Source organism: Dendrobates tinctorius, unplaced genomic scaffold (assembly GCF_039654945.1).
Source record: "Dendrobates tinctorius isolate UK_male_01 unplaced genomic scaffold, ASM3965494v1 ptg000048l, whole genome shotgun sequence".
Lineage (NCBI taxonomy): Eukaryota > Metazoa > Chordata > Amphibia > Anura > Dendrobatidae > Dendrobates > Dendrobates tinctorius.
The window spans coordinates 282,548-296,339 of record NW_027361716.1 but is presented as its reverse complement, the minus strand read 5'-3'; the positions used below and the strand labels follow the sequence as shown (position 1 = coordinate 296,339).

Here is a 13,792-nt window from a genome sequence, read left to right as displayed (position 1 = left end):
GAAGATGAAGCATTACATAATACACACTCAAATTAATGCTTTGCCTCGGTAAAACATGGGAATGCTGGGTCATCAAGAGGCTCTTAACAGCCATTCCCCACTATGTTATATACAAAGAGAAGTATTTAAAATGAGATTTCTAAACATCCCCTGTAAATTAGATGCCTAGTATTACTCATCATTAGAGATGGGCGAATCAATTTGCAGGACTCCCAAGTCCATCAGCTAGGTCAATAGTCTCTGGCGGATGGATGGGAGGCTCGTCAATCTCTTACTTTCCAGGATCCCCAGTGTGACATCAAAGTAGAAGGGACGATGTGACCAAAAGTTTATTTGTTCCCCACTTATTCTCTCTGTATAACTAGCAGTACTCACGGAGAAAAGGGACTTTGTATAGATACATATAGTACATAAGGAAAGTGTCTCCATGAACTCCTATAAGTAGCTTCATAGAACATTAAGTTGGGAAATAAATACTGCTTCAATATAATTTCTTTTCTCTTTTGTTTGTGCTTTCCTTAGTGTAACTGCTGTGCGGCTACCGGACACCAATATTTTTATTGTCTATGAGTTTTGGGAGGAAGAGGAGGAGTGGAAGAGGTGAGTATGGGGATGTGTGACCTCTACAAGCAAACCAACCACATATTTAAAGAAAAGTGGCAACTGGTCAAGTGAAATATTAGACTTGTTACGTATCTCATAGAAAAGCGTCTCTATGACCCTTCTGTTCATACTCTAAATCATTCCGGAACACTAAAATTGAAGTCTGATCGTGGAAACCTTTTGTGGCACATAAGATCCAGAGTGTCTGTGTACATGGATGTTCCCAATCATGGAGATGTGATCAGGAACATGGACTTGTCCAGCTTTTTCCTCCACTTAAGGTAAATTCCCATGCTGCAGATTTTGTTGCAGAAATTTCAGCGACTGAAAATCGGTTCCATTCATATGAATGGGATTATCCTCAATGAAAGGAACAGTTGCAGCGTGTGAATTTGACCCCAACGGTGCCCTAAAGTCTACTAGAAATATGTTAAATGTCACAGTGGTGAATAGAAGAAAGGGTGATCTGGAAGCAGTCATTTTTTTCGAATTCCTATCATTGATCTCATTGAACTTTCTTAATCTCATTTCGTTCAGGAATTTCAGTAGTGGTTTTTTAATCCAGCAGTGTATTCTATGTAAGAACTGATGTAGGGGCTTTTAGAATCGATTCATCTGAAATTAAAACAAATATGGTACCTGAACTTCTGTTCCTGGAAAATCTGGTTGACTATTAAAAAGGTGTATTACCATCTAAAAGTCTACAGCGCATGCCGTAAGCTATATGATCTAGGGAGGTCTAGTCAATGTGCTCTCCACATCACAATGGCAGGACCGGGGACCCTATAGCTTCTTTACTGCACAGGATCGCTTCTGTTTAGGAGTCTGTGATGGAGTTGCAGTGCTCAACCAGTCATTTTTCAATATTAGTTGGAAGGTAGTACATAATCAATGTCGTTAAATTCCACTCATTATCTGTTTTTATACAGACATCTTCAGAGTGCACCATGTAAAAAGTTCCAGCATGTAAAGGTGGATACACTGACCCAACCAGAATCCATCTCCACAATGTTTGTGCCAGGTAATTCCCGAGGCTACCTCATGCACTGGATTTGCATCATACTTGTCTCCAAAATATAGGATCCCAAAATATGCCAGTGTACTACAGCCAATTAAATGTGAAAAATCGGTCTTCCTGCAATGGATCATGATCTGGGAGAGCAGGCAAGTATGCTTTAAAAGGAAAGTTTATCCCAGAATACGTGAAAAATATACAACCACTGGTAATCCCATTGCTGGGACTCCATAATTTCCAAAACATGTCTGACCATCGCTCTCAACGATCTCCTCTGAAACTGGAAACCGGGACCTCCCTTTTAGAGCGTATTAATAGGACCCCCAAAATCATATCCTGTGGATAATGATCATTTTTATTTTTTTTCTGGTTTAGACTATGCCACAGTACTGACCATGACTATACAGCTCCTCCTCAAAACAGGTCTGCTGTAATGTATGTAATATAATGTGACAAAGTGGTTTATTTTTTGCCAGCTTTAAAAAAAGAAAAAAATTCACAGTTTACACAACTTTTCACTTACATAGTTACATAGGTTCCAAAAAGACACAAGTCCATCAATGTGAAACTTTCTCCATCTTGTTCTACATTCCCTGTTGGTAATTATGTATTACCTACAATGCCATTTGTTGAGAAAACTTGCCATTTATATTTAATTTTTACCAGAAATTTTTTTTGCTGCTTACAACATAGATCTGTAGAACATGGATGTAAATGCTGAAAGAAGACTTCTTCACTCACTATACTCAACTCTTAACCTAAGGAGCTCTTTTCTTGCCAGGCCTCCTGTAGGGCCAAATATAAAAAGTGTAACCCTGAGTAGTACTGAACTGTACAACAAGAAATGATTAGAAGTCTCCATTCATAAATTATGATTTTTGGTTTTTTTTCCAGCTGCCTGGTGCGCCCTTGGTTGAGATCGACTACGCCACTTGTGAAGTTGACCGGAGTCTGGTTGTGTCATCGTTGGCTCTTTGAGCATTGTGTCTCCATCTTACCAGGAGGCTTCAAAAAACCTTCTAGTTGAGATGTGTCTCCTTCTGATGACTTTGTTCCAAGTGCTGTCTCTTAAATCCACATGATGGGGAATGTATTTGCTTGTCAAAAAGGAAAATCTTGTTACAACCAATATCCCACTTTTTAAATGCCTCAAAACATATATTTAACCTAAGGACTTTTTGAGAAGCAAGAGAATCAAGGAAATATCTGGTGGCTAATAAAATAGGTCTGTCACACTGATCTCTTTTGTGCATGCATTATCAAACCTTTTGCATTTGTACATTACCATTGTTGTAGATAGTTTTGCCTTCCAAAAGAAATTTTAGAGTAGATGATATATTAAAAAAATACAAATAAGCCAGCTGAAAATATTAGCTCTGTACATTGATGATGTCTAATATTGCTGCAAGTTACAGACAGTTGTAGAAAATCTGTTTTAGTTCAGGTTGTACCATCTATGGATCAGTGTTCTTCTGTAGTTCCACTGTTGTCATCCAATGATGTATGACTAGACTCACAGAGCCAATATAGCAGCTGGAACAAAACAATGAAGTTCTTTCTACCCCGGAATGATTAATATGCACAAATTTAGTTTTTTTCTCCCATTGTCATGTTTAATATTCTATATCTCTGTGAAATGATCACTATCTGTATAGGTTTTATTAGTAAAATGCAAGTTGCTAGAAAAATGTTATTCCAAAGGAATTCCATATGATAGGATATGTAAAGCCAAGATCATACCCAATAAAAGTCTTGACAATACATTGTATTCCCTCATTTTTGGCATAAACAGTTGTTTTTTTTTAGTTCTTATTAAAATTATTGCTGTTCCTTTAAAAATTGTTCTTGGGATAGGCGAGTTGTTGCTTCATATTTGGTCAACACCCTCACTTTGGATGGATGGGTTCATGCAAGGGTCTTAAATCATGCAAGACATGGAGTTCTCTGTGCCCTCTAAATTCTGGCAGCACCTCTGCTGCCCCCCCCCCCCCGGAGAAGGGGTCGGTTGCAGAAAGACTGCAGAGATCATAGCTCCTGGGTAACAGTCCTTACACAACTGGTCCCAGCTGACTACTTCCCTGGACCGCCAATCTATGACCGGCTTGTGTTTTTTCAATCAAGGAAGGCCTAAAATGATATACCCTCCAAAAAGCTGCACGACAGGGACTCTTCATGGCGAGTCCCTATTCAAAGGTGTATATAGTCTACGACTGAGTCACCCTTCCCTGGCTGAGTGAGACAGTCAATGGCCTGTACGCTTAGGGGTCTCGCTATAGTCCTACTCCTCCAGCCATGGGTCTAGATTAGGATTCCCCAGCTCTGGTCCTCAAGGCCCTCCAACAGGTCATGTTTTCAGGATTTCCCTTGTATTGTACAGGTGATGCAGTTATCACCTGGGCAATACTAAGGAAATCCTGAAAATATGACCTGTTGGTGGGCCTTGAGGACTGGAGTTGGGGAACCCTGGTCTAGATAAAGTGAGCATCCACCAACTTGACTCCCGCTCCACTGTCCACAAACACCGGTATAGTCTGTTAACTCACCAACCACCACTTCAGCAGGAATAGTACACTGAGACGAGAAAATGGAGGAAATATACACACCCTTATTGCCTCCCTCCACACGTCCAGGGGGACGTGGCTTTTTTAGATGGTGCAGGTATTTTGAGGTGAACTGGGTAGACATTGATGAAATGACCAGTCTTCCCACAGTAAAAACATGCCCGCAAACCGCAGGAAACCCCGTTTGAGTAGCAACTCCACCCACCTGCATGGGTTCATCCGTCAGTACCAGTATGTCCTCCTCCCTAGCAAGGACAACAGGGGGCACACTTGGTGTATGCCTCTCCCTGAGGCTTCTATCCACCCCGATAGCAATGGACATGGCGGCTTCCAATGTCCTGGGAGCAGCGTACTGCACCAGAGTATCCTGCAACCTAGGAGACAGACCCAGACAAAATGGCTCCTAAGGGAAGGGTCATTCCACTGCGTGTCAGTGGCCCACCTCCTGAACTCTGAGCAGTACTCCTCAGCCGGCCGGCCCCCCTGCGTGATCTTGTGGAGACAAGACTCAGCCAGAGAGATGCCATCAGGATCCCCATACACAAGTGCCAATGTCAAGAGAAACTCATCCACTGACCACAAAGATGGTGAATCCACCGGCAGGGAGAAGGCCCAGGATTGGGGATTACTCTTAAGAAGAGAGACTATGATTCCCACCCGTCGTTCCACACTCCCTGAGGAACAAGGGTGGAGCCTGAAGTACAACTTGCAGGCTTCCTTAAACACCAAAAACCTCTCTCTAGCCTCACCTCACCACTGCAGACAATACACACAAAAGGAAAGTGACAGACACCAAAGGGACAAGGTAACAAAAACACAACTTGGCTTTCTCTGCTGCAAAGCACCACACAGCAAATAAGGCAGCAGAAAAGCAAACTCCGCAAAGCACCACTGCACCCAGAGAGCTCCTTACTCCAGCTTGGTCTCTGTAGAATGCTCTAACACAGACAGTCAGCTGATGCATCAGGTGACCTTTTAAGGCTGGTTTCACATTAGCGTTGAAACAACGCTGCGCACTGGGTCGGTAAGCCCCGCCCCGATCCGGCTCCCTGCCCGCCCCATCCGGGATCACCGCCTACTATCGCATTTGCACGCATGCGATCGGCGCACCCTATCTTTAGCATAGGGTGCACAGATCATGCGCTGCCAGTGTGAAAGTATTGTGCTGCGCACTTTTGACGGTGCGCCGTGCGCGCCGAAATGCAACAATTAATTTTCAGAGCTCAATGTTATAAACTTCTGTGAAACACCTGGGGGTTGATGGTGCACACAACACATCTAGATAGATACTTTGAGGGGGCTGGCTTGCAAAATGGAGTCACTTGTGGGGCATTTCCACTGTTTAGGCACATCAGTGGCTCTCCAAAAATGACATTGTGTCTGCTAATTATTCCAGCAAATTTTGCATTAAAAAAGTCAAATAGTGCATCTTCCCTTCCAAGCCCTGCTGTGCACCCAAACTGTAGTTTTCCCCCACATATGGGGTATCGCTATGCTCAGGCGAAATTGTATAACAAACTTTGGGTTGCATTTTTTCCTGTTATCCTTGCAAAAATAAAAAACTTGGGTTTAAAGTTAAACGTTCATTATTTCTTCCACATTGCAGAAAGATTCCTGAAGAGTTAATAAACTTCTTGAGGCTGTGTGCCCACGTTGTGTTTTTTTAAGCATTTCCTCAGTGTTTGAGCCGGATCAGACGCTGCAGAAACGCTTAAAAGAAGTTTCAAATTAAATTTAATGCATTTTTGGCTTCTTGTGCCAATGCATGCGTTTTTAAACGCTTAAAAAACGCTTAGTGGCTAAAAACACAGCATGCTCATTATTTTCCGCATAGCTGAGTATTTTTAGCCATTTCCAATGTTCCCAGAAACCATGCGGAAAAAAACGCTCAGAAATAAAACGCACGGTTTCTGGGAAGGAGTCCGGTTTTCTAAGCGTTTAAAAACGCTAACGTGGGCACATAGCCTGAGCGTTATTTCGAGCATGTGGAGGGGTCCAGTTTGTAGAATGTTGTCACTTTTGAGCATTTTCTGCTCAAAGTCACTTCAAATGTGATGTGGTCCCAAAAGAATGTTTTTTGCTGGAAAAATGAGACATCACTGCTCAACTTTTAACCCTTCTAACTTCCTAACGAAAAACATTTTAAAAATTGTGCTGATGTAAAGTCCACAGCTGGAAAGTTGTGTGAGTGTAGTTTTTCAGTTTGATTAAAACTTAAAATTTTTCTTTTCTTTTACACTTACAAGCAACCTGAAACTTCTGCACCTTGATTTCCCTCGGTGGCAAAGACAGCGCCATTCCCTGGTCCTCCTGTCTGGCAACATGTGGGATATGTTATTTAACTATTGAATGCGATATATCACTAATTCAAGGGCATTTAAAAAAAAGTTTGAAAATGGCAAAATGTTTTTCCAGATTTCCATTTTTTTCACTAATAATTGCAAGTCCCTGAAAGGTTACCAGTATCATTAAGTACAATATATAAAAAAAACACCTCAGAATCAGTGGAATCCATTGAATATTTATAGAGTAATTACTTCATAAAGTGTGAAAGAGGTCCTGGGAGAGATGATGAGGGGTAAGTAGTACATGAGTGAATCTTGCTTAGTGAGAAAAGGGCAACTGGAATCTTGCTCACCTGGTGTGGTTATGCAAGCAGGCACTGTAAGGAGGTAAGAAATAATGTCTTTCATGCTTCCATTCCCACTGATACTTAATGTTTACAGATGTGTTTTTGATAATTGCCTGCGGTACTGCTACATGATTGTATAACTATGTATTACCGCTCATTGCTGGTATTGCCACTTGAATGTGTTACCATTATATGGAGCACTCTAATATATTGCCTTGCATTCCTGTATTATAATATTGCTTACATTTTATGTGTTCTTTGTGTATGTACAGTCAGGGAAAGTTAGTGTATCCTTCTTGGGACAATAGAGTAAGGCACTCTTAGTATATAGTTCCCTGTTGTGAGTTCATTTTCCCCTCCGTCACTGAGGCCTGGTGAACTCCCTATTCTAGTGAAGGAAGGTAGTGAGCCTGATTATCAGGCACCTGGGACTAATGAAGACGATTGGCTGAGTGGAGTCTCTGACTGGATTTAAGGCAGCCTACGCCCTTTCTGCCCTGCGGGTGATTTCTCTGTGGACTCTTGGACACCAGTCTGATTCCTGCTCTCCTAAAGCTAAGTTTTCTGTTTTGCCTTTTTGCATCTAAGATTTGTTTTTGTTTTTCTTGCTTTTTGGATTCTGCCACTCCCTGCTGGAGTGTGCAGTGTTCCGTGAGCTCTGTCTTCTGAAAGTACCTGAGAGCTGATTTAGTTTTTGAAGCTTAGTTGCTTCAGGGCCATTTTTATATCAGCTTGTTGGCTTTTGTCTCTGATAGGGTTTTGGCAGATTGCAGACAGCAGCCTTCCTATCAGTTCCTATCTAGGTAGTTTTTGGGCCCCATCTTTGCTCAGCCTGTCTTTCTGTCTGTGTAAGTGTTTTCATCTTGCTTCACCGTCATTATATGTGGGGGGCTGCCTATTGCTTTGGGGTCTGCTCTGGGGCAGTTAGATTTCCCCTTTCCTTCTTTAGGCCTATGTATCTCTCCGGCTGTGATCGAGGGGTCTAGGTCATTGTAGGAACCCCCCACGGCTACTGCTAGTTGTGTTGATAGGTTCAGGGGTCTGCAATCTGATAGTTGCCAACTTCTCTGGTTTTCTGGACTTAGCTGGCATTTCTGTTTTTGCCTCCTACGGTGACTCAATCATAACAGTTCCCCATACACCTGGTAGTTGTAATTATGTTGCAGGCCACTAGATGGGGGCATACTAGTGAGGCCTTATAAGAGGTTCATAGAGGGTTAATTGTAGGAGGGGCTGCTGATAATTAAAGTTAGTGCTGAAGAGTGGTTTAGTGAGACAGGGCCAGGGCGCCCAAGTATCTACATGGGCTATATGCCTGGACAGCTTGGTAGTCAAGCAACGTTAAGTCGTTACAGCCCACGTTAGCCATGGCCACTGCATGTCTTAACAGTGGGTCAGAACAGGAAAAGGAAGATGTGGCGTCTTACTGCCTGGGCCATTGCTTTTAGGGCAGAAGTTGGCTGGACTAAGGGAATGGAAAGAGCTGTAGCTTCGACAAGATCGGTACAGATGGGCCGGATGCTTCACCAGGGATCACCAAATGTAGTGATTGATGAATTCGGGTCTGGGGCGAAACAGGATGAAAGAAATGTTATTACAGTGAGGTCAGGCCTGAAAGGAACTGGAAAGCAGTCTAGTACAGTCCGGGCGTGTACTGCACAGAAGTGACAACCAGCAAGGGAAAGATCAGGAAGCAAGCAGATGTTATAATGTACCAGCTGTGGATGTAATGTGCAAAATCCTAAGTAAAGAATGTGTCAAAGTTGTCTCGGACTGTCTCCATTGAAGAGGAGATCGCCTAGAAGAGGGACTGTTATGGCCTGGGAAGTGCCCGGGTGAAGCCTAGTCTGGAGGTGCAGATATGCAGAGAAGAATAGTATTGTTTCATGTAGGGGGGAGGACTGGACACAGCTGCCACCGGAATACAGGTCACGACTCCAGTCCTGTCCCTCCCTTACAGCACAACACTGGGAAAAGTTTGCAAACAACGGTGATCCTTTCGCTGGTGTGGTGCTAGTCTGTAACGTAGGTGATTTTCTTCTCCCAGAAAAGAAAAATCCTACATATGTATAATGCGAGTAAGGATGTTGTTTCAGAGCACAAGTTTTTAGTGTCTATTATAAAGTTTATTTGCTGCATATAGCCAGTAAAATATCTGATTCAACATCAGAGATACTTGGTTCTTTGGATATATAACCCTCCAATTTTAAATTGGGTTAAGGATCCTCTGAAGGAAGCACCCTGACAACATCCTTTTTTCCATTATACATGACGGCAGCACGAGAGAGGGCATCTGCCCTGCGAGGACAGGAAACCTTCAAGATAAAAGGGGCGGCTCCTCTCTCCGCATCAGTTGGTTTCCTGTCCTCGATGGGAAACCCTCAAGATGAAAAACCTCTTGAAGATTCTAGAAGAAAGAAGAAAAGAAGAGGATGCCTGGGTCGGGTGATTACTGGTAGGCACTGGTCTGCTACACCCGTCACCAGGTACCGGTAGTCACCTCGGGGGCCATATATTCCTATGTACCCCCTGAGCAAGTGCATGGCCACAGCCCGTGAGGCAAAAGCCCGGGTGAAGTTGGAAGCCTCAGACCGGCCATCCATGCTTACAAGGAGGGCGTGCTCCGATTGTCAGCTCAGGGGCGTGCAGGAGGCAGCGGTACAGAGTGCGCACCGGATGTAGCTACCGGGTGCGCGCGTTACTGCCTCAGCCAAGGGTGCACAGAGTAGGCTCTAAAGGAGCGTGCACCGGATATGATGGCTGAGAGCGCGCACACACATGGCAGGGGCACAGGTCCACAACCAGGTGTTCATCACAAAAAAAAAGGAATGCTGTTATTTAAACACAGCGGAACTACTAGGAGGCATCACCAAGCCATTTACAGGTCAAGTGTGACTACTTTCATCAAGAGGCAGCAGCAAAGCAGCTTGTTAGATGGAGAGCCCTTCGCCAGAGCACCTGCAACTGCGCCAGGAGGCGAAGGAGAGGCGATCGCGCTCAGAGGAGAAGAGTCAGACATGCCGCAGCAGCAGTGGGAGCCGCTCGGGCAGCGCATGGGCGGATCGTCGCTGCAAAAAGGAGGGGTCCCTAGTCTCTCTGGGAGACAGTGAGAAGACCAGTCAGCCTCCAGATCCGGTACCCGTTCCGTGAAGCGTCCGAGTGGTGAGTGAGCTTCGAGAAAGTCCAGCACTCTAATGTCTGTTGTCTCTCTAGTCTCCTCTCTCCCCTCTTTTACATACATTGGTGGGGTGGAGTATAGGAGGTCCCTAAGAAGAGTAGAAAAATGAAGAATGTCCTTTATGCAATAGTCCCCTAGGAGCATCCTGGAATAAAAAATTGTGCCAGGATTGTATTAACAAAACAGTAGCGGAAGAGACACCCTCATTCTCTGACAGTCTGAGATCCCTAATCAAACAGAGGTTTGCAAATCAGTGAGGGCATTACAATCAGTGGATACGGATAGCAAAACTAGAGACAGATCCAGCCCCTCAGTGGTGTCTCAGGAGGACTCCACAGGGTCAGAGGAGGACTCAGATAAAACCCGCTATTCGGATAGTAGTTCTGACAAGGAAGACGCATTCCCAGTAGAAGCTACGGATAAGCTTATAAAGGCAATACGGTCTACCATGGGGCTGGTAGATGAGCGAGCAAAAAAGACAGCTCAGGAACTCCTGTTTAGTTGACTGCAAAAGAAAAAACTTAGAGCCTTCCCTATTAATGAACAGCTGGAAGGACTCATAAAACGGGAATGGGAAAAAACAGAGAAGTCCCAGATAATCAATTCCCTAAAAAGGAGGTACCCCTTTGAGGAAGAGGCATCCTCGTCCTGGGATAGAGCTCCAAAAATTGATGTAGCGATATCAAAAGTCACCAGGAAATCCTCCCTACCCTTTGAGGATTTAGGTTCTCTAAAAGAACCTCTGGACCGAAAGACAGACAGTTGTCTTAAAACAGCTTGGGAGGCCTCGGCTAGGGCACTAAGGCCCGCCATCGCGGCCACTTGTGTGGCTAGGTCCTTAAAGATATGGGTTGACAACCTGGAGGATCAGCTAGAGCAAGGAGTCCCCAGGGAGTCTATTCTGGAAGCAGTGCCGGCCATCAGAGCAGCGGCAGTCTTTCTCGCTGAGGCTTCAGCAGATTCAGCCAGGCTAGCAGCAAAGTCAGCAGCCTTAACCAATGTAGGACTCCGTGCAGTATGGCTCAAATGCTGACCGAGGGACACTCAGGCAAAGCTAAAACTTTGCTCTCTGCCATATGAGGGAAATTTTCTGTTTGGACCGGCTTTGGATGACGTATCGGAGAAAGCCGGTGACAAAAAGAAGAATTTCCCAAAACATCCATTTCAGGCCTTTCGGCGCTCCTTTCAGAAGGGCCGAAAATTCAGAAGACAGCAGTACAGGGATCGAGACAGAAACAACTCTGCCAAGCGATCAAGAGGTGGGAGAGGCTTCTATTTCGGCAAGCCCTCCAAAGACGCCAAAAAACCCTCCCAGTGATGGTCCTTCTCAGGTGGGGGGAAGGCTCTCTCACTTCCTCCCAGCCTGGGAGAGGATCTCATCCAACACCTGGATCCGACAAATAGTAGGGTCGGGTCTGGAATTAAGATTCCACCACTAGCCGCCACGAAGATACATGCAGACTCCAGTACAGTCATCTCAAGAAAAACAAAGTCTGGAAGGGGAAGTATTATCACTTCTAGGAAAACATGCCCTGGAAGAAATTCCGAAAAAAGAAAAGGAAGGTTTTTACTCCCCCCTATTTCTTATAAAAAAGCCAGACAATTCCTGGAGGACGATTATAAATTTGAAAGGCCTCAACACATATCTGATAGTCCCATAATTCAAGATGGAAACGATAAGGTCAGCGGTGAAGCTCCTCTTTCCTCGGTGCTACTTGGCAGTCCTGGATCTCAAGGATGACTACTATCATGTCCCGATCTGGCAACAAGACCGCAAATATCTCAGAGTGGCGGTCCAGATAAGGTTTCAGTGGCGTCACTTTCAATGCAGGGCTCTGCCCTTTGGTGTAGCAATGGCCCCCCGAGTCTTCACAAAATTAATTGCAGAGGTCACAGTGCATCTCAGGGAAAAAGACACTCTGGTGATACCATATCTGGACGACTTCTTGATAGTGGGAAGAAATTTCAAGAACAAGTCAAAATAGTGATGGAGACACTACAGACCCTGGGTTGGCAACTGAACCTCAAAAAATCAAAACTGGAACCAGCAATGATCCAGAATTTTTTAGGCTTAACAATGGACTCGGTGGTACAGGAGTGGTGCCTCCCAGAGGAGAAAGAAGAGAAGATCAAAAATGTAATCATTAAAAAAAAAAAACAAATGACTCTGAGAAGGGCCATGTCAGTGTTTGGGTCCCTAACCTCCTGCATACCAGCAGTAAAATGGGCCCAGTTCCACACAAGAGAACTTCAGTGGTCTGTACTACAAAACGACCTGAGGCTTCAGGGACAGTAAGAGCAGAAGCTCACCCTCCCGGACCCTGTACTCCAGTCACTCAGGTGGTGGTTACAGATAGAGTCCTTTCCAAGAGGAGTACCCTGGACATACGCAGCCTCCAAAGTAGTCACAACGGATGCCAGTACTTGGGGCTGGGGAGCCCATCTAGGCACACTATGGCTCCGGGATCCCTGGGCCCAGGAGGAAAGAAATCTATCCTCAAACGAGTGGGAACTACTAGCCACGAAAGGGCGCTGGAAGGATTGTTGACACACCTAAGAGGACATCATGTGAGAGTCCTATCAGACAACCGTACAGCAGTCGCATATGTGAACCACCAGGGGGGCACCCGTTCTCAGTCCCTGATGCGAATAGCAAAAAAGATCATGACTCTAGCAGAACACCAGTTCCTTTCATTATCGGCCCTGCATATTCGAGGTGTAGACAACCTGAAGGCAGACGTTCTGAGCAGGAACCACTTGTGGCAAGGAGAATGGTGCCTAAAAGAGTCCATTTTTCAACGGATTGTGCAAATGTGGGGGACACCCATCATAGATCTCTTTGCCTCAAAAACCAACAGGTTCAAAAATTCTGCTCCCTAAGTCCAGCAGAAAGGCCATTGGCAGTAAACACCTTCAGGATAAAGTGGACACCAGGTCTCCTGTATGCCTTCCCTCCAATATGCCTCATTCCAGCAGTTCTGAGGAAGATCAGGGAGGACCAAGCCAGAGTAATAATGATAGCTCCCTTTTGGCCGAAAAGACCGTGGTTCTACTGGCTGAGAGTGATATCAGTGATGGACCCATGGGTGCTCCCAGAGGACCACGACCTTCTAACACAAGGTCCCTTCAATCACCCTCCGAAGTCCAGGCTGCATTTGATAGCCTGGAATTTGAACGGTCACTGTTAGAGAAAAAAGGTTTCTCAGCAGGGTTAATATCCACCTTACTCAGTAGCAGAAAACCAGTGACTACAAAAATTAATGGAAGGATATGGAGGAAATTTTTATCTACCTCAGGCCCAATATGGGAGTGAGAAGTACCGATAGGGGCAGTACTGGAGTTTCTGCAGAAAGGTTTAGAGTTGGGGTGTCATGATCCAGCGTGGATCTGACATATTTAAATGGATAAGTGAACTTTTTTCCTTTGGCTTGGTGCCAAAGTGAGTTGATTGCCCCTGGTGGCCATTAGAATGAACGACACCACGTGTAATAATTCCAAGTTGCCCGGTGGTGGGGAGTGGTATCGCACCTTAGTTTTAGGGTTAATGTGCACGCTATTACAAATCAGGTGTTAGGCTCTATAAAAGGGAGCCAGGTGGGTTCAATCATTGTTGGTGATATTGTGAGTTAGTCATTCTCAAGGAAGCCTGGGTGAAAGAAGGAGCTGAATGAGAGTCCTGGGCAGCCCAGCCAGAGGGGTTGAGTCAGCTATGGAGTCTGCATGGAGGGCTGGCATGGCGTGGTGGAGTCGCAGTTTATGGTGTCAGCAGGAGGTGCTTGCATGGCTTGGTGGAGTGGCGACGA

The 13,792-nt window shown here is 45.0% G+C and overlaps 1 protein-coding gene across 2 annotated transcripts in view; it reads left to right on the top strand.

Annotated features, from left to right (window-relative positions):
* The window catches only part of NECAB2 (N-terminal EF-hand calcium binding protein 2), a 355,221-nt gene extending 351,842 nt beyond the window's left edge, over positions 1-3,379 (top strand). For both annotated transcript variants that reach the window (XM_073576269.1, XM_073576270.1), the window contains 3 exons: positions 523-600; positions 1,533-1,624; positions 2,513-3,379. In XM_073576269.1, the coding sequence (XP_073432370.1) occupies positions 523-600; positions 1,533-1,624; positions 2,513-2,535 (193 nt within the window). In that variant the 3' untranslated portion in view covers positions 2,536-3,379. The remainder of the gene's footprint in view (positions 1-522; positions 601-1,532; positions 1,625-2,512) is intronic.
* Positions 3,380-13,792: the final 10,413 nt, after the last annotated feature.